Raw genomic sequence first — 21,229 nt, 5'->3', positions numbered from 1 at the left:
ATGGTTTGCACTTTGGAGGGCTGGACTTCACGTGAATTTTTCGGGTTGTCCTCTCTCTTTCACACTCTCACAATCTCTCTAACCTTCATTCTTAGAGAAAGGTTCTCTACTTTTCCTTCCCTTCCACAAAGGTTCATACCAACTTCCTTGTCCAACGAGAATGGCAAAGAAGATCTCTTAGTGGTATCTTGCTCGAGATTTCTTGTTCATATTGTACTGTGAAAGACCAATTTCATTGGAGAGGGAGAAGAAATTGAAGACTGATCTTCAAAGGTAACAGTCTTTTCCCTTTCAATTAAGTAATGACATGTTAAATTCCTCTATATTATTGTTCTGTATAAAATTAAGTCAATACGATTAAAGCAAACAACGATCACACAGTTCCGTACAAGGAATTCGATTCCTACAGTTAGAGGATTTTTGGGGCCAAAAGGGGTCAAATACGGAATCTAGTGCCTAAACCTGTGGTGAGGATAATATGATATAGGTCTTTGGGACCCATCATAGCACACATATAGGCTTTGGGCCGTGTGTTAGGGTGCTTAGCCATTTGGGGGAATATTTATGTGCACGTATGGAGAGGATATTAATGTTGAATGTATTGAGATGACTCTACATCAGCTAAGGTTAGGTATAGGTTCGGTGATGGTCTTATCAGCTCAGGATTATATTTATGAGTTTTCTTTTAGAATTATGATTTATGAAATTAGAATGAAATGTTTGAAAGTTCTATGAACTCTGAATTTTATTTCTTTGAATATGTTATGTTTATTTGATTGGAAAGTATCATGCTTCAGGTTTTATAGGAAATATTCTTCCTCAGTTATACATTGTTGCTTAAATTTTAAATATAAAATTCATTTTAAGAATTGTCATTCACTGGACTTCTCAGCTCACCTTTTCTTTTGTTTATCCCTTCCAGATAGTGAAAGAGTTTCGGGTGCACACTGAGTCGTTGTCTGCTACCTCTCGTAGACTGATTTCTTGTAATTTTTTTTATTTTTTTTGTATGTTTATAGTTCTTTGGACTGACATGTAGTTTATGAACATATAAAGATAAGTTGAAAGAGTCGGGATGTATATATGGTTGTAAGGATGAGAAGTTAGAATGCTTATATTTGGTTCATTTTGGTTAAGTAGTTAAAACTTGGTGTTTATAATATATCATTTACTTTGTTTTTCCTTTTTCTTTTTAGTTCACTAGTAAGGTCTCATCTTTAAGTAAAAGAATAACGGTTATAGAAAGCGGGAACAGGCGATAGGTACCATAAAAGGCATGATATCTGTCTTCACATCTCTTGCTAGGTTAAGAGGATATTTTGGAGGAGGTATGACTCGGAATAAGTAATATATCTTTAAGGTAGATGGTAGTTTGAAAAGCAAAACTCTAGAAATGGAAAGAAAAACTAGAATGAGCAAGTAATGACATACCCATTTCAACATGACATGTTGATGCTTAACATGATCATTTTGTTGTGGAGTATGGGGACACGAGAGTCTGTGAACAATGTCATGAGACTGCAAAATGGATGTCTTGTACAAGTTATCTTGTCCATGCACTTATCAAATTATCTTCGTTTATTTTTAAAAAATTGAAATATATATCAAATATATTATATTGAATATATCAAATACATATTGTCTTCTCCACCCAAACTTATTATTGATTCTTGCTTTCGTTTATGAAAAAAACAACTTTTTAGGATTTTTGAGAAACTTGTCTTGCTTATGTAGGTTTTGAAAAGAAAACCATTTTAAGGAGTTCACAAGAGCAAGAAACTTCCCTAGCATGTGTCTTTTGATATTATTGGTTATACATATTTTTAAGTTTAAAGGTATTAATAAAATTTTTGAAAGTTTGAAGGATATTTTCAAAACAACTCTACAAAAGAAAGAGATATTTTTAGAACAATGTATTAACGGTTTCCATCCAAAATTAATGATAAAAATATTTTTGATTTTTTTTTTTTTTTTTTTTTTTTAGTTTGAGGGTATTATAAAACATTTTGAAATTCTTTTTGGGATATTTTCAATAATTTAGCCAATTATCAAACTTCCTCTTGCTAAAACAAGGGACCTTTGATTTTTTTTTTTCCTTTTTTTTTTTTTTTTTGTGGGTATTATAATAATTTTGGAAACAAGAGACTCAAATATCTACTAAGAAAGATAACAACAAATATTATAATAATTTAACTGAAAACTTAATCCAACAGAAATGAGGGGGGAAAAAACAAGCCTTCGGAAAACACACCCCTAAGTAGAAAGAAAATACATTTATATACGTGCATGAGGAAGTGTCTGTACAAACATCACATTGGTGAAAGAGCCATTATGACCCTCGGTAAGAATTCAGAAAATCAAATAACAGATGCTCAGCTCAAACCACTTCACCAGTTACATGAAGAACATAATGAGCCACCTCCTTCAGAGTACCCACATTTATGCTGCCAAAGGTTCTTCCATAACTGCATTCAACAAATTTAATATATTATGAAACCAGTGGATGTAAGAAGATAACTTCCTTTCTCTTTTGTTTTTTGTGAGAGTAGAAAATGAGAGAGAAAGAAACCTCTTCTCTTTGTGGGTGCATCAGATGAAACAATTTCAGCATCTTCTTCAATGGCATCAGCTGCAACAGGTTTTTTGGATGGCACGTCGGGAAGAACCAACTTTTCAGCATTTTCTTCGGATGTTGGAACCTCCGGCAGATCTTGAACAATGAGCTGAGAAAAAAGTTGATGGGAGATTGCCTTGAGATGGTATAGTAGAAGACAATCGGCAGTAGTCATAGCTATCAATCTTGAGTTAATAATCTTATTCTGATTTCTATATTCATACTTTATAATACATTTGAGTTATGATTTGACTATCCATCTTATAACTTCTGAGGCCTCAATTTAGTCTCTCAAAACTTAGAAAGTCCTTATTTAATCCTCATAAGAATCCAAATTAATTTGAAAACCAGCACTTGGGTCCAAATATGTGTGAATTTATGAGTGACTTAAATAGACAAAAAATGAATTTAGGTTTCTATAAAATAAATAACAGTAAAAGATAATGATAATGAGTAGAATTACTTTTCTTTTGTAAGATTCAAGAACAAAAGTAGATTTGTTTCCAAGTTTGGAGGCCAAAATGGAACAACAATGAAAGTCCAAGGTCCAGAATAGGATTTAGACCAATCTTATATTGCAGTTTGCACTACACAGCTATAATCAAATTCAATATGCAGCAACGTTATTCCCAACTAAATACAAAATTAAAATTAATTTATAAGTGAAAATACTTTAGTACTCAATCCTAAGCAAATAAATGATACTCTACATGTAGAAATCTATTTTGACCAGCAATTAAATCACTGACCGGACCAACACTATCATGGAGGATGAAAAATGATAAGAGTAAGACAAGAAAACACAGAATACCTGAGCTTCCAAGCTCTCAAATTCTGCTAAGATTTGCTCCTCATCTTCTTCTGATAATTTCTCTCCTAAGATGGCATTAATTTCCTTCAAACATATAAATAAAGTTTAGGCCGTAGAAAAGGGAAACATAATGAAACTGAAGCACAGATATTATAAATCGATGAAGTAGATGAATTAAATGATCCCAAAAAATCTAATTCGGTAACAGTGCACCATACCCTCACATCCAAATTTATAATCATTTGAAAAGCCAACATACAACACCACTCATAAATAAATTCCCTAACATTAGAAAGGCTTGCATTCTTCCATTTTTTTCATAACTGTCATGCCATTGCCATAATCATAACTCTTTCTTTGCAAAACATGGTGCTAATCAACTTCAAATTTTGTATAATAGGTCAGAGAGCTCAACAAAACAAAAATTTGGTAACAGCCACAAGATTTTTTTTTCCCCTTCTTGAATGTATCTGTTTGACAATTTTCCAAGTATGATAAGCATTTTCTGTGTCGGGTTTCTGAAATGGCAAAGGTGGACAGTTTATAAAGGATTTTGCATCAGGAAATTGGTCGACCAAGCAGCAACAGGCTTGAGGATTCAATATATACTTAATAAAATATCCCCCCAAGGTAAAAATCCATTAGCTAAGGTCCATGATCTCTGGGGTATGATGTTTGAGTCTTCAGCATGCTGAATAAGAAAATCCTTGACGTCTTCAAAGTCTTGGCCTAAAAGTGGGTGCAAGACTTTACCTAAAAATTTATTATGATAAGAACCAACAAAAAACACCATCCCTACCAAGGGACCACCTAAAGGGCAAATGAACAATGCATGCCCTCTCTCCTCAACACAAAGGAATTATTATAAAATGACCGTCCAATATAGGATGACAGTGCGTGGTGTAGTTACAAAAAGGTTTGTGTTGGATGCTCGAATTAGAGGTCATAAGTTGTACAAGATCACAAAAGTAACAAAAAGAAATACACTTATCTGAAAAGAAAATTCTAACATTCCTTTCTTTCCACAATAACCACAAAATTGGCTTTGACATATTGCTCCAAAGTACATTGGCTTTTTCCTTCAGCCCTCCTCTGCTAAGGGATTCAGCCATCCAATCCTTGACAAACCAAGGCACACACCACTCCAAGTTAAACAAGTTGCCAAAATGCTCCCAAATCCTTCTACTGAAATCACAGTGAAAAAACAAGTGGTTCAAGATTTCTTCACTTCTCTTACATAACAAGCACGTGTTGAAGAAAGGGAGAAATGAGGATATCTACTTTGAACTTTGTCACTACTATTATTACTTCCAAGCGCTGTGGTCCACATGAACTTAACGTTTTTCAAAACTGCTCCTTTCCAAATAGTAGTGCAACTGACAGCATCCAGGAGCCTTCTCTCCTTATGTAAATCAGCATACGCAACTTAACAGTGTACTTGCCACCCATCTCCCATCTCCACACCAACCGATCCTCAGCATTTAACGGTTTACAATGAGCCAAAACTCCACTAAGGTCAGCCCCATTCATCCAATTCCCTATCGAATCAGCCTCTTCTCATCTCTAGATCCCTTCTTAGGCCCCACAGGTTCCAAAAGAAGCTATTTGCCTTAACAATCTCTTTCCAAGGAGTGAAGGATCCTGTTCGGATAGGTCTATTCGTCAAATTTCATAGCATCCACCCCTCATTGATTTTAACCGCCATCCTCCAGAGAGTGTTTTCCTCAGTTTCAAACCTATATAACCATTTACAAAGAGCAAATTATGGACGCAATAAACTGCCGAAGTCGCAAGGAGTAGTAACTTTGAGTCTTTGACCTATCCAACTAAATAGCAGCCTTTAGCACGGTTGGCCCTTTTCCACAATAAGTTCCTAAAGATCTTTTTTCATTTTCCTTGCAAACAGCCAAAGGAATTCTGAACACTGATAAAAAGTAGGAACCATTGATAAGATTACATTGATCAAAGTTGTTCAAGGATACAAGCTCCCAGAAGGGGACAAAAATAAAGAATAAGCTTTGTATCTGTTTGTCAATCTTCCGCATACAATTAGCAATTATAGTGTTGATTACTATGCTCTAATACAATACAGAAACTTGAGGAGGATCCTTTGAGAGTGGTAAAGGTCTCTTTGGAGCAAGACATTCTATTATTTAAGGGCAGGTTGGTTTTGGCAAAAACGAAAACTGTCTTTCATTCCAAAATTATCAAATACCTTCCATGACTCGGTGCTAGGAGGATATTCAGGGTTCTTATGTACGTACAAACAAATGTATGAAGAACTTTACTGGAAGGGTATGAAAGAGGATGTCAGAAGACATGCAGCAAAGTCTGTAATCTGCCAAAAGAATAAGAGTGAGTCAGTGGCTCCAGTTGGGTTGTTACAGCCATTGCCTATGCCAGATAGAGTGTGGGAAGATATATTCATGGATTTCGTGGTGGGTTTACCAAAATCAAAGGGGTATAACTCATGGATTTCGTGGTGGGTTTACCAAAATCAAAGGGGTATAACTCACTCATGGTGGTGGTGCATTGGTTGAGCAATTATGGGCATTTTATTCCCTTGAGCCATCCCTATACGGCTAAGAGTGGCAGAAATCTTCATTACTGAAATTGTTTGATTACATGATATCCCGTGGTCAATAGTGCTTGACCAAGACAAGATTTTTGTTAGTAGTTTTTGGGTGGAATTGTGTGCAGTCCATGGCACGACATTGAAGAGAAGTACAACCTTCCATCCTCGGACAGATGGATAGACTGAGAGGGTGAACCATTGTGTGGAGACATCTCTTAGGTGCTTTTGCAACCAGCAGCTGAAACTATGTAGTAAACGGGTCCCATGGACTGAATATACCACACGACTTATCACATTTCCATTAATACCACTCCATTTAGTGTAGTGTATGGTCGAACAGCTCCCGCATTGATCTCATATGGAGATAGAAAGACCTCTAATGATACCTTCAAACAACAATTGATTGAACGTGACCAGCTTGGTAGCTTTGAAAGAACATTTAATCGTGGCTCAAGGAAGGATGAAAAAGTTTGCTGACCAAAACAGAAGAGTGGTGCAATTTGAGGTAGGTGATGAGGTCTTTCTCAAACTCAAACCTTATAGACAAGGCACACTGGCCAGGCGACGCTGTGAAAAGCTTGGCTCTAAATTTTATGGGCTGTACAAAGTGTTGGAACGAGTGTGATCTGTAGCTTATAAGCTGGCATTGCCGTTGGAAGCAAGGATACATAATGTTCTCATGTGTCACAGCTAAAAAAGTATATTGGGGCAGCGGCTCAAGTGCAAAATCATCCTCCTGATCTCTTGGATGAATTTGCATTGCAGTTGGTACCAGAAACAGTGTTGGGAGTCCGCTGGAACAATGAAATGGTGAAGGAGGAATGGTTGGTGAAGTGGAAGCAACATTCTGAGAGTGAGGCTACTTGGGAAGCTGCAAACAGAATGAAACAACAATTTCCTACTTTCACCTTGAGGACAAGGTGAATGGGAACCCCATGGGTATTACAAGGCCTCCAATTATACATACATTAAAGTAGGGGTAGAAAGGGTATTTCGGGAGGAAATAATTAGTTAGTGGAGAATGAAGTTTGTTAGCTAGTGGGGACCGTTAGTTTGAGAGGGGTTTAAGAAAGGTTTTACATAGAAGGGGAGGGATAGGCTTTTGGTATAGACAAGCTTGGCTTGTGGGAGAGGATTTCCAGCCCACTAGAAAGTGTTGGTGGTTTGGATGTTCTTGAATTGTACTTGTTCATCTTGCTGTTTACTTCCTTTGTAAGTTCCCTTGAAGTTTATAAATAAAGATTACCAAAGAATTGCTCTATTCTTAGGATATCTAGTTGGGATTTCTGTTTGCTGGGGGAGAATTCCTAATAGTAACTCATGCATCTTTAAGATTGTGAGATCTCATCATCTTTCCAATGTGAGATCCTCAACACTTTCTTACTAATGTTCCAACTACAAAATTTCACAATTATTGTATTGACGGTGAATTTTTTTAATTAGGCATATCCATTAATGGTTTTATTCTATTCTTCCATTTCTTGTATTGGGTCTTTCTTCTATATTAGAGGGTTATGTATCTTACTTTTTGGAATACAAGAATATTTAATTCCATCATGGTTAAGAAATACATCCAATTTTATTCAACCATAATATGACTTGTAAACCAGGTAATGAAATAAAAATTCAAACATGAATACTAACAAAACGAACATGAATACTAACAAAACGAAATAAAATGATCAATTGAAAAAACTCACGAACTTACATCTTGATATGCCTTGGCTTCGGCAGTATCATCCATCAGCTTTTGGACATCATCAATATTAATTTCACTTTGTATAGCTTTGATCGCATTATTGCCAGCCTTCAAACTTTCAAAAACAGCTTTCTGTTTGCTGGCCAATTCAATATCTGACAACTGAGCAAACAAATATATTAAAGCACAAGCATAAATTTCTAAAATACAAAAAGTTCTAAACATGAATAAAACAGTGAAGGAGATGATTGAATCGTTACTATCAAATCAGAAAACCAAACCTAACTATTGCAACCATCAAAATCTTAATTGTAAGATAAAACACAATCATTACGTTTTAAAGGAAACAAAAGAGAACTTTGAGTAAAAAGGGAGAAAAAAATGAAATTTGAATAGACAAGGGAAAAATTAACATAACTCACTTGTTGCTCAACATTAATCAACCAGGCATCAACTTGCTTTAATAATTCTTCTTGTGCCTTTTTCTTCTTCAAAGCTAACAAGGCCCGATCCTTTTTCTTTTGTCGAACTAACTCTCTTGCAGCATTCTTTTCTGCTTCAATGACAGCATCAAGCTAAGGAATAAAAAGTCATGGAAAGAAAAAAAGAATTATTCAATTTTCAAAGTAAAAAACAGTTGCATTCCTATGAAAGAGACCCAGACAAAAGTTATTTTGGCTAATATCTGACTTCATTTTGAGATATTTATTGGTTTTTGGTCTTATGCCCAGGGTAAAGTGCAACATTAATTTAGGATGATTTGTGGTTATGCATAATTCAATCCATGATTTATAGATGGCGTAAAAAAAGTTATTTAAAATATTGCTTAATTAATATTCATAATTCATCAACATGTACAATTTGAAAAAATTAAATTAAGATAATTAAACAGGAGTTTATGAGTCTATGACATCATTCTAAAATATGGAAAATCATAGATATTTACAAGAGATGGACTTTAGTAGAATTATTTAATGTCACACCCCACCAACTCAGCCCATCTTCTAAGCTTCTCTTCGTCACAATTGATCACCATAACACTACACTTCCCCTTATTAATCCTCAACCCAAACATCTCTTCTTTGAAGGCAAGAACATGATTCAAGATCAACGACAAATTCTCCTTACCAGAATAGAAAAATAGAGTGTCATCAGCAAATTGAAGATGGGAAAGGAAGTCCACCATATCCTTACCCACCTCAAAAGGCTCAAAGACATTGACCTCAATAAACTTATCAACTATTCTACTATGAACGTCCACAAGGAGAAAAGAAAGGGAGAAGAGGGTCTCCCTATCTATGGTCCCTAGTAACCACCACTTTTTCCATGGGGCTCCCATTAATGAGAAAAAAATAACTCACATTTCTCAAGCAACCCCACATCCAAATTTGCCACTTGTAACCAGAGTCGTTCTCCAAGACCTTTTCCAAGAAATTCCAATCCACACGGTCATGGGCTTTTTCAAAATCAAGCATTCCTTCCTCCTTCCTAGATCTATAATCCTCAATCGCCTCGTTAGAAATAAGGACTTGATCCAAGATCTGTCCCCTAGCCACAAAAGCTCCTTATGTGTCACATATAGTCAACGGAAGCACTCTCTTCAACCGATTAGCCAACACTTTTGCATGAAATTTATGCACACGCATAATTAAATTGATCGATCAAAAGTCTTGGTCAAGTTTTCCTTCTTAGGAATCAAACAAACAAACCTTTCATAAATGGAATTATTTAGAATGCCCCTCTCAAAAAGTTCCTGAAAAACTTTGACTAAATCCTCTTTAATCAAAACCCAATTATCTTAATAAAAAACCAAAGAGAAACCATCCGGCCCTAGGGACTATGATCTATCACTTCCAAAATCAGTCTATTTAATCTCCTCCACAATAAAAGGCTCAATCAATCCATCCCTTTCCCCCTCAGAAATGGGGCTCCAATCAGCACCTTAGACAAGAAGTTTGGGATAAACCTCCGGCCCATAAAGATTGGAGAAGGAAGACGACCTCGTTATCGTCTCTAAAGACCTCCCCTCATTCATTGACCAAAGGGATGATCCTATTCCTACTCTTCCAACCATTAGCCAAACTGTGGAAGAAAGAGCTATTGCAATCTCCTTCTTTAGCCAAACCCAACTTCACTTTTTTGCCTCCAACTACAAGTTTCCTTCCTAGCCACCTACACAAATTGGATCTGAAGGGAATCCCTTTCAGCCTTGAGAGACTCGTCCAAAAGACCCTCCAAATCCAACTCATCACTCCACTTAATCTTAGCCAAGATCTCCTATTTCTGTAATCTAACATCACCAAAGACCTCTCTTTTCCAAATATTTTCCTTTGCAAAGCCCTCAACTCACCATAAATCGTAAGCTTTCTCATCCTCCTTAAACCGCATCATTCCACCACCTAGAAAACTGGGATTTAAAAAAGGGGTGTTAGAAGCCACATATATTCAAAACAAGTGGGAAAAGGCCCCCAATTCAGACCCCGAAGTAAGGATAATAGGCCAATGATAAGAGGTGACTCTCGAGGCCACCACCTGCCGAAATTCCCCAAACAACTTAATCCACTCCAAAGATAGTAGAAACCTATGAATCCTACTTCTCGCTCTACTATTGGCCCAAGTGAATACATTCAAAAAGGGAGGATCAATCCACTTCCTTCCCTCAATGAAATCATTATACCTCCTCATAGATCAAGTACCTTTCCCATCGAATCCCTCCTAGCTTGAGAACGAGTTATATTAAAATCGCCCACTAAACACCAAATTGCCCCACAAAGGCCAAAAAGGTCTCCCAACTCATTCAGAAACTCAACTTTTCATTTAGTTCTAGGAGGATCATACACTCCCACCACCCACACCTTTCAACATCCTTTCCTTCCATCTAAAAAAATTGAGAGCGAAAAGACTCTCTTAATCACTTCCGAAGCCGTTGGAGTATGACTATTCCACAAAAACAAGATGCCCCTAGACTTTCCCACGGAATCTACCACTCCACCCTTCTCAACCTCCAAATACTACCTATAAACTGCATCTCAAAATCACTCTATTTCGTGTCCACCAAAACCACAATATCCAGATTCTCTTGAGAAAGAACTTCCTTTATTAACCTTCTCTTATCACGCCCGCCCCCCCCCCCCCCCCCCCCCCCCCCCAACACACATTCCAAGAAATGGTTTTCAATACTGGAACAGAGAATTACCCACTTCCTTTGGAGTCTTCTTTCTCTAATAGTTAACTGAGCTTTCGAGCTTTTGAAGCTCTCTGACAACCTTATTGCTACTCACCCTACAAGATTTCCTCTTGATACTCCTATTGGTCTCCTTAGCACTCACTCTACTGACGCCAATGCATCTCACCCAGTGAGCCAACTCCCAAAAGACTCCCCTCTAGGCAACGGATATGGAACCAGAAGGGGGTTAGTGAAGGAATAAAGGTCACCCAACAAAACCTCATTAGGCAAAAGTACACCTCTCCACTCCCCCTCTCCCAACATCCTCTCAGACAAAGAAGGCCTAGAAACCAAAGAAAGGGGAGTAACACTTACTTGACAGGCAAGTGCAACTGTAATAACTTGTTGGATTGATTGAGGAAATTGCCTCAAAGAAGGAATCACCTATGTCTTTCTGTTGAAGCTTGGATTTGACCGAACCCCACCCTCATCCACTATAAGACTTTCTTGACAATGCTACTCAACTTCCTTCAGCATAGCAATAGAACCTTCGCCTTCTCCACATGAGATGGTTTCCTCCCAACTTCCTTCTTCCTTGGCAAACAACAAATCCACTGGCGATGGACTTCTCTCAAGAATGAAAGAGGATGAAATAAACGACACTATTAATGAGTGGATAAAAATCATCATCTACTTAAGTTGCGTTTGAAGGTCGAAGACCCATCTCATTTTCCCAAACCAAATCCTCTCTAATAAGCACTTTTCCAAGTCTCTGAGTGGGTTGGCCCAAAATCAAAATTCCTTTCTTTTTCAGCTTCCTATTAAAGTTTGGATTTAAGGGGTGCCTTTTCAAAAGGCCCAACAATGCAGCTTGGCCCAACGCTCAAATCCACTTATCTCTTTTTTCTCCTCTCAATACCCCGTGACTCTTTTCTTTTTGCACTGACTAACAACTATGCTGTGAAGAAGACGGACTCGGAAAACTTTCCCTAGCACTTTTGAGGGACTCTCCGACCCACCCTGCTCGGCCAACTCGCCTCTCTAACCAACGGTAAACCTAATCGAAAAGGAGAAGTTGTCGTGATTGACCTTACACACCACCAAAATAAAACCATTTACATCTCCTTTTGCTCGAAAGCTAACATCCTCCCAAGACTCAACTACTTCTTCCTCCTCCTCGAATAGACCTCCACACCAATTAGCTAGCTAATTCGAAAATAAAATTCTTAATTTTTAAGAACAGAGGTGCATCCAACTTCCTCTGGCAAACAACAAATCCACTGGCAACAGACTTCTCTCAGAAATGAAGGAGGATGAAATAAACGAGTCGTCATCTGAATAACTCACTATTCATGAGTCAGATGGATAAAAATTTTCATCTACTTGGGCTGGGTTTGAAAGTACAAGACCCATCTCCTTTTCCCAAACCAAATTGTCTCTAATAAGCTCTTTTACAAGTCTCTAGGTGGGTTCACCCACGATCAAATCTCCTATCTTTTTCAGCTTGCTATTAAAGTTTGGATTTAAGGGGCCTTTTCAAAAGGCCCAACAATGCAGCTTGGCCCAATGTTTGGATCCATTTCTCCCTTTTTTCTCCCCTCAGCACCCGGTGACTTTCATTTTGCATTGACTAACAACGATGCTGCAAAGAAGATGGACTCAGACAAACATTCCCTGACACTTTTGGGGAACTCTCCGACCCACCCTGCTTGGCCAACTCACCTCTCTAACCAACAGTAAACCTAATCGAAAAGGAGAAGTTGTTGTGATTGACCAAACACACCACCAAAATAAAACCATTCACGTCTCCTTTTGCTCGAAAGCTGACGTCCTCCTAGGACTCAACTATTTCTTCCTCCACCTCTAATAGACCTCCACACCAATTAGCCAATTCGAAAATAAAATTCTTAATTTTTAAGAACAGAGGTGCATCCAACCTCCTTTGGCAAACAACAAATCCACTGGCGACGGACTTCTCTTAAGAATGAAGGAGGATAAATGAGTCGTCATTTGAATAACTCACTATTGATGAGTCGGATGGATAAAAATCACCATCTACTTGGATTGGGTTTGAAGGTCCAAGAACCCATCTCATTTTCCCAACCTAAGTCCTCTCTAATAAGCTCTTTTCCAAGCCTCTGAGTGGGTTGGCCCACAATCAAATCTCCTTTCTTTTTCAGCTTGCTATTAAAGTTTGGATACAAGGGAGGCCTTTTCAGAAGACCCAACAATGCAGTTTGGCCCAATGCTCGAATCCACTTCTCCCTTTTTTCTCCCCTCAACACCCCATCACTCTCTTCCTTTTGCACTATAGTCAATGCACTGACTAACAACAACACTAGAAAGAAGACGGACTCAGATAAACTTTCCCTAACACTTTTAAGGGACTCTCCGAACCAACTTGCTCGGCCAACTCGCCTCTCTAACCAACAGTAAACCTAATTGAAAAGGAGAAGTTGTCGTGATTGACCAGACACACCACCAAAATAAAACCATTTACGTCTCCTTTTGCTCGAAAACTGACGTCCTCCCAGGACTCAACTACTTCTTCCTCCTCCTCCAATAGACCTCCACACCAATTAGCCAATTCGAAAATAAAATTCTTAGTTTTTAAGAATAGAGGTGCATCCCCTCTTTTTGTGCCAAAACCTATATAGTTTCCCTAAAGCCATCACTAAGTTCTAGCAATATTAGACCCAAGCTGTCATTCCCAATTCCACCTCCATGTTCCTCGATGGAAACCCTTCTTCCATTACCAAACTTACACTACACAAAATATTTTCTACCTCCTACAACTCTCTCCATAAAAAACACATCATACAGAGAGTTTAGAGAGACCCATGAATTTATAATCACCCAACCTAAAAAATGTTCTCAAGGCACTTTTGATATTTTTAAGAACATTTTCAAACACACTCTAACTAGTGACTATAAAAAATAACAAATTATAGTCTCAATGATCTCATATCAAATTGGAGAAGCCTTATTGTCAATCTTCTTGAGCATAACCCCTACATAAACCTTGCCCTCTCAGCCCTTCCCCCACTCACGAAATAACCAACTCCACATTCCACATCTTTCTGCCCTTGTGAATTCTCTTCTTAGTCCTCTTGTATGTGTGACAAATAGGTCTTATAGATATCCATTTCAAATGAAGGGTCCTGATCTAGAGCTCAAAAAAACTTTGGCATTTGGAAACAATATTTGAACCAAAGAGGGGTCATCTATTACATGGTCAAATCCTTCTACCTAGGTTATTTGTCATAAGTCCTTCCCACAATTATAAAGCGCCCATAGACCCTCTAATTCTTACCAAAATATTAATTTCTAATTTTTGCATGATAAGGTAGCCCATAGATGGCTAACACCCACAAAGAAGATTCATCCTAGGTGTTCTAGTCAGAAGTCCTTCCCACGATGAAGATGACTCTTGGTGCTGCAATTTTGGTGTTCTCAAACTGAAACATGGACCCTCCATCTGAGAAGAAGTCTCAGAGATGGAGATTGAAGAGTGGGTCACTTTATCATCCATTTCACAGCCCTTTAATGCCTTGGGACAGAGATGACTCTTGGTGCTGGAATTTGTAGAAAAATAGATCATATATATGTATGGTCTGGTTGGTACACCAAAAAGGTGAAGTTCTTTTTTTTTTTTTTTTTTTGAAAGATAAAAATATGTGCATTTTCGGGGAGTCGAACCCGGGTCTATTGCTTGGAAGGCAATTATCCTAACCGTTGGACTACAAAACGCTAATTTAAATGGAGATCTCACCCGCTCCTGCATCAGCACAAGTACTGAAAAAAGGCAAAGTTCTTCCCGCTCCTGCATCAACACTTTCAACAAGCTTCAATGGAGATCCCCATGGCTTTACATATCTTCCAGTTGCCTCCCTATATGTTTCTCCAATACTGAAACAAAAACTCATTTTTTCAGTACTTGTGCTCCTGCTACAAAGTGCTGGAATTGTTCACAAGGCACCTTCGCTTGGCATTCCCAAGACCGGGTGATAACATGTCTCTTATCTCTCTTCTTCTGGGTCATCTCTTCAAAAAGGACAAACAAATCCTTTCGCTTTGTAATGTTCAAGGTTTCTTTTTGAATCTTTGGTTGGAACATAATGCCACATCTTCAAGGATAAAAATCGTGACTACAGTTATTTTATTGAATCAACATCTCTCTTAGCTATCTCTTGAAGCAAATTATCTCCTCCTTTTTGTAATTATAGTTAGCTACCCTCTCTAATCAATGGAGGTGTTTTTTGTATTTGTTATCCGATAGGAACCCCCTATGTATTCTATTACATCATATCAATGAATTGCTTTTGTTTTTCATAATAATAAGATTCCAACAATATGCTTCAAACTTCAAACATCCATAGCTTGATTTCCTTCCATGCTTTCTAGAATAGACTCTTGAATAAGTACCAAGTTCAAAATTATTTCTTTTAGCATGTTATTTCCTTTCCCTGCGATAACAGGCATGATGTACTCCTTTGGATGTTTCTTTTGTTCTTTTGAAGATCTTTCTTGAATCTTTATCTTTCTTGTATAAATATTCGTAAATCTCTCAAGAAATCTTTATGATCTTGAGTAGATTAATCTTTCTTATATTTATTTATATCTTCTAAGTAGTTTAGGTAGCAAAGACTTAATTTGTTATTTCTTAAGTTTCTTTATTAACTTTCCAGATTTAGAAGGAAGTTATTATGTAACCACCATCTCGGTTCTGCAGCTATATAAGTGCTGCCTTGTATACATTTTGGGGCTGATCATCAAATAAGATTGTCTTGAGGGTATATTGTTCACATCACAGCATGACTATTTCCCTGTTTGGAGCCCTTAATTCTACTACATTCCAACTAATCTTCTGTTAAGTCTAAGTCCACAATGCACAGACCTTGCATAGTTTCTGTGGAAGCAATATTGTCAATTCCTTTGTCCGCCATATTTTTTTTTCTTTTTTGGTGCAGGTGAAGATGGGGCACTGGCTCTAGGGAAAGGGGTACCACCTCCGCCCATTATAGAATTGCTTCCTTTCCTTCAAAAGGGACTTATTCCCATAAGGCTCAAATCCTCTACCTGAAATTTGACTTTAATTTCCCGTATTTTATCATTGAGAACGTAAAACTACCTAGACTAGAGCCCCATGGCATCGGGTCCTTTTTCATTTTGAAAGTTACCTCTTTTCTAAATCATTCATTACTAGACTTCTGAACTATAACTTTCCCATCCCCAACCATTCACTTGAAAAGGCTCCGATCAAACAAGGGATCTTAAGAGTGAAACAAGAGACCAGGAACAAACAAAAAACAAAAATTATCCTCATTGTCATTGAAAAAGTCATGAACATTTGGGAACATTTGTTCAGAGATTCTTTTGTATATATTAAATCCATGTGCCAAAAAAAAAAGCTATTATAAAATATCAAACACAATGTATCCTACAAGCTCAAATCACACGATCATATAGGTTATCCAAACTCATGGTACATTTTAATAAAGAAACCAACTTTCACAGATAAAATGAGACTACACAAGATCCATACCAAAAAGAAAGAAAAGGCCAAGAAAGAAGCTAAAAACAGAAATATAACAAACTGCACAATTACAAGAAAAAAATGGTTCTCGTTCAAAAAGAAGGAGAAATGACAATCACAAAAATTCTTGGTAACAGAAACCCAAGCACAGGTCTGACATCTACACTAATCCAGCATGTACATGCAGTAACCAACAAAAAAATTATTCTAAACTTATTGACACAGTAAAAGAAAATATAACATTTATACCGTGCTTTGAACTCAAAACTTCTCGAAGAAGAAAACACATTATCATTCATCCGAAATAAATCTAAGATCTCCATAGAATTTCCAAGAATTAGATAGTAATTCTAAAATACCTTTGTGATATAAGCTAATTACATCATACAGAGGTTAGTACATTCTCAATAATTTTCCCAGAGACGTTTTCGAACTGCGGAACTCGAATACACAAGCAAATGGGGAAACAGATGAGAACAAATTATGGGGATGAGAGTAAACACGAAAAGGGTCTAATCAACAAATATATGCCACCTAATATTGCTAAAGTTAGGCTCTAACAGCCAACAATAATCATACATTTCACCACAGCGAGCAATTCCTGAGAACTTCAAAAATCCAACCACAGGAGTACATTAAGAATAGGGGATGAATTGAAAACCTGTTGTTGATATTGGCCGAGTTTGCGTCTCTGCGTCTTGAGAGAGAGAATCGCTTTATCAACATCGGTGACTTTGGGTTTCTTAACGAATAAATTCCCCATATCTACTTCTCCCAATTGGAATGCCGATCACTTGAATTCTTCAACTTGGGGAATATGATTGACTGTGTTAGCAGAGGGATTGAGCAGCACAGATCCGTCAATCCCTCATTCTTCGTCTTTGATTCCTTTGACAGGTAAAGAATCACCGGAGTGGCCAACGGAAGATCGACAGAATAGAGGGAAATTTTACTTGTAGGATGAAAACAACTAGAACTGGCTATGTCGAACTCCGCTGGCGTGTTAGGGAGGGGTGAGACGTGAGTTTTTGCTTTTTATTTTATTTATTTATTTATTTCCCCACTCTAACCTGCAAAGTGATTAGAAATTTTTTTTAAAATATGTATAAAAAAAAGTTTAGAGGGCATTTGGTGCTTGATAAAAAAATTGAGTTTAGTTAGTAATTATTATCTGGAAAGTTAAATTATATGAGGAGTTAAATTGTTTGTGTTTGTTGTGTAGAGTTGAATTGAGTTGGTAATTATTGTTTGTGTTTAGTGTGCTTAGTTGAGTTTGGAAGTCTATGTTTGAGTGTAGAGTTGAGTTGAGTTTTAGTATCTGATGCAGTTTTTTGTGAATGAGATTAGTTATATTTTTTCTATTTGTTTTTTATTTCATTTTTTATCTTTTAGTTTTATGTTTTGCTATTGTTGATTAATTTTCAACTATACATGTATTTTCTCAAATCATTTATGACATAAACTGGACAATCTCAATTTTTTATCTCAATTTGTAGAACATAATAGATTGTTTTTCATATATTCTTTTCAAAAATTGTAATAATTCTAATTCTCAAATCTATAAAACATACCACCAAAATACATTTCATATTGTTGCTCAATTAATTGGTATATTATATATTGTATATATATATATATTGAAGGTAATTATCCCAATTACTAATGAATTGGTATATTATATGTTATATTGAATCTTGCTAACTTAACATTATTATTTCATATATCATACACCAGATAACTTAACAGTTTGTTTTTATATAATATGGATAGTATATCTGGAACTGAAATTGTACATAGGATAATTACCTTCCATTTGATTATGATGGTGAGAATGTGATGTAGTACAATAACATTTTTCAGATAATCACAAAAATAATATGAACCGACCGAATATGTGGCAGTTTCCAAAAAAATCACAAAAGATATGTTTTTTGGGGTTGAAATATTAGGTGGTCAATCTAGTCGGTCCGAGCAAGTACGCGTGTATAGTACTGTAGTCATTTGTCTTCTGGTACAACTAGGAAGAGGTCTATTTTTTATATGTCCGTGCCAATGATATCAATCAGGTCACATCTATCATCCTCAATGAGCCCTTAAATACAAAATATGGCCTGAACTACCTCATTCTGACGTCCAAATTCCATCTTATATTTCTCGGCTTGCCACGCAACAAGTCTGCCCATGTGCGCTGACTGCATATCAATGGTTGATCGCATGATGTCGATCATTTCATTCTGGAAGGTGAGTCGTTCCCTTTTACTACCTCTGAATGGCTCTGCTGATATGCTCGTTCTACTGGTGAAAATATCGGGTACATCTGCTCTCCCCGTGGACATATCTCCTTGGTCTTCTTCCATTACATTCTTAGGCAGTTGGGTTTGTTCATTATCAGGGGTAGGGTATTCTTGTGACCCTAGCCAAATCTTGTCTTTCATTTCCCGAAATAAAGTTGATGCCATCGCCACTGGTGGCTCGCAATAGTGCCCGGTTGCCCTATCCTTCCTAAACACACTTGATAGTGCATCGTAATGGGGGAATGGCTTGTTCTACAATCACTTCACATTAGGATGACTCTGCATTTGTATATGGGGGCAATATTAGAAGTTATACAAAAATAGGTTCGATGTACATTGTTTAATATTTCAAAAAACTTACTCGAACCTCGGCGTTGAAGATCTCCCTTTTCCACTTGAATGACTTAAACTCCTCGTTCCATTCGAACCCTGATTGATTTAGCATCTCCGTTACTGTCGAATATTATTTCTTCAGAATTTTAATCTTACATTCGATAGTGTTCTAATATAGGCCACACCCCAAAAACTTCTCCATTATGCGTTCCAAGTGTTATAGATATCCCGTCTGGAAGGTCCCATTGTCAGACTTCCAATCGGACTCCACCAAAGAGGTTAGGGCGTTAACCAACTCAGCATCCTCGGCTTTTGTCCATGTGTGTTTCGATCTTTTTCCATCACCTGTCATTCTAATTCATCCATGCATACATCGTAAAGACATTACTGAAAATTAAACAGCTTCGTGCGACATGCTATAAAATAAAAAACTAAAACCATGGATTGAAATAGTCGAATTAAAAATGTTCACGAGATAAATGAAGCACAGGAGTATTGTTCAACAAATAGATAATATGTCTGTCTTAAAAAAAAATTAATCATGATCTTTACCATTGAGAAAATATTTCGGTAGCCAAATTATCTCTAAATTTGGTCCATTCATCCGAGGTCTCAATAAATTCAATATTCTCTCCCTCTGTAACAGCATACGTAGGATTCTCGTACAACAAATCATCAAGTGAAGCACTGATCCCCATCTCCCTTGTGATTAATTTGTGAATCAGGCAACACGCAGTTATTGTTTGACATTGGACTTGTACCGGGTAGAAGGATTTGCCTCTAAGAATTTTCCATTGGCCCTTTAAAAGTCTGAATGCTTGCTCGATAATATTTCTTGTTGACGAATGCTTCATGTTGAAAAATTCTCTTGGTGTTGTCAGTGTGTTGCCCGCTCCACGCTAGTCTGAGAGATGATAGTGTTTCCCTCTATACGGAGCCAAAAATCCTTCAGCATTAGGGTAGTCAACATCGCACAGATAGTAGTACCTTGTACCATTTTCGGGATTGTAATACATGTCTATTAATGGAGTAACTGAATGTTGCTTATATACATGAGTAATTTTTATACCCTTTAGAACCCTCAATCTGTGTGGTCGCACAACTGCATCCCTCATTATAAATATCTCTAGGTATGGTAGTTGACACATTATAAATATCTCTAATGTAATAGTGATAGAAGTCGACATAAGTATTATAGTACTTGACAAAATTTGGATTTTCATGTGCCTAGTTAATTTTCAAATTTTATTGTAAGGCCTTTTTCATTTTATTTAACTTAAAAAGTATATAAGTAAAAACATCACTATAAATAAAAAGTATAGTTATTTCACTATTAATAATAATATGTTTGTACATTTCAAACGTTTATTGCACATAAATAAAAGTATAGTTACAAACTTATAAACTTATTTTAGTTTATACATTTTTAACCTATCTCACTATTAATAAAACTTTTATTTCACTAATAATAAAAGTATAGTTATTTTACCATTAATAAATAGTACGTTTGTACATTTGAAACGTCTAGTGCACTATAAATAAAAGTATAGTTTCAAACTTATAAACTTATTTTAGTTGGTACATTTTAACTTATTTCATTATTAATAAAACTTTTATTTCAAACTTTTATTTCACTATTAATAAAAGTATACTTATTTCACTAATAATAAAAGTATACTTATTTCACTATTAATAAATAATACATTTGTCCATTTCAAATTTTTATTTCACTATTAATAAAAGTATAGTTTGAAACTTATAAACTTATAAACTTATTTCAGTTTGTACATTCTAAACCGTAAAATAAAAATGACTTCTCATAAGTATATTATTTAATACTTCTTAGACTTATTTTAAAAATCACTCAAAACATATAATTATGTTTAGGTTAATAAAGTGAACAATTAGAACTAATGCTGCATTAATATCTGAAAACATCAAAATTAATTAACAAAGTTATAAGTTCTAACGGAAGTAATTGACAAAGTTCTAAGTTCAAATTCATTTGTTTATGAAAATGTAGTGATTTAATTAACAAAATTATAAGTTTGATACTATGTTCGTGATTTAATATACTAGCGATAATGAAAGATGTAAATGAATATAATTTTGATAAATTTATGATTGAAAGAAACTCATTTGATAAATGAAGATGTAAATTGATACAAACCAAAATTTAACAATACAAGATAATATTTTTC

General features: G+C 36.2%; 1 protein-coding gene across 1 annotated transcript; it reads right to left on the bottom strand.

Annotated features, from left to right (window-relative positions):
• Nucleotides 1–2,167: 2,167 nt before the first annotated feature.
• On the bottom strand, nucleotides 2,168–17,425 carry LOC120074095 (vacuolar protein sorting-associated protein 20 homolog 2-like). The gene is made up of 6 exons (XM_039027091.1): nucleotides 17,063–17,425; nucleotides 8,122–8,274; nucleotides 7,709–7,861; nucleotides 3,426–3,509; nucleotides 2,570–2,723; nucleotides 2,168–2,465 (listed from the first exon to the last, which is right to left on the bottom strand). The coding sequence occupies exons 1-6, from the start codon at nucleotides 17,162–17,164 to the stop codon at nucleotides 2,440–2,442; spliced, it is 672 nt and encodes a 223-aa protein (XP_038883019.1). The 5' UTR covers nucleotides 17,165–17,425; the 3' UTR covers nucleotides 2,168–2,439.
• Between the last annotated feature and the right edge of the window lie 3,804 nt (nucleotides 17,426–21,229).

This window comes from Benincasa hispida, chromosome 3 (assembly GCF_009727055.1).
Source record: "Benincasa hispida cultivar B227 chromosome 3, ASM972705v1, whole genome shotgun sequence".
Lineage (NCBI taxonomy): Eukaryota > Viridiplantae > Streptophyta > Magnoliopsida > Cucurbitales > Cucurbitaceae > Benincasa > Benincasa hispida.
This window is presented reverse-complemented; position numbering and strand designations above follow the sequence as displayed.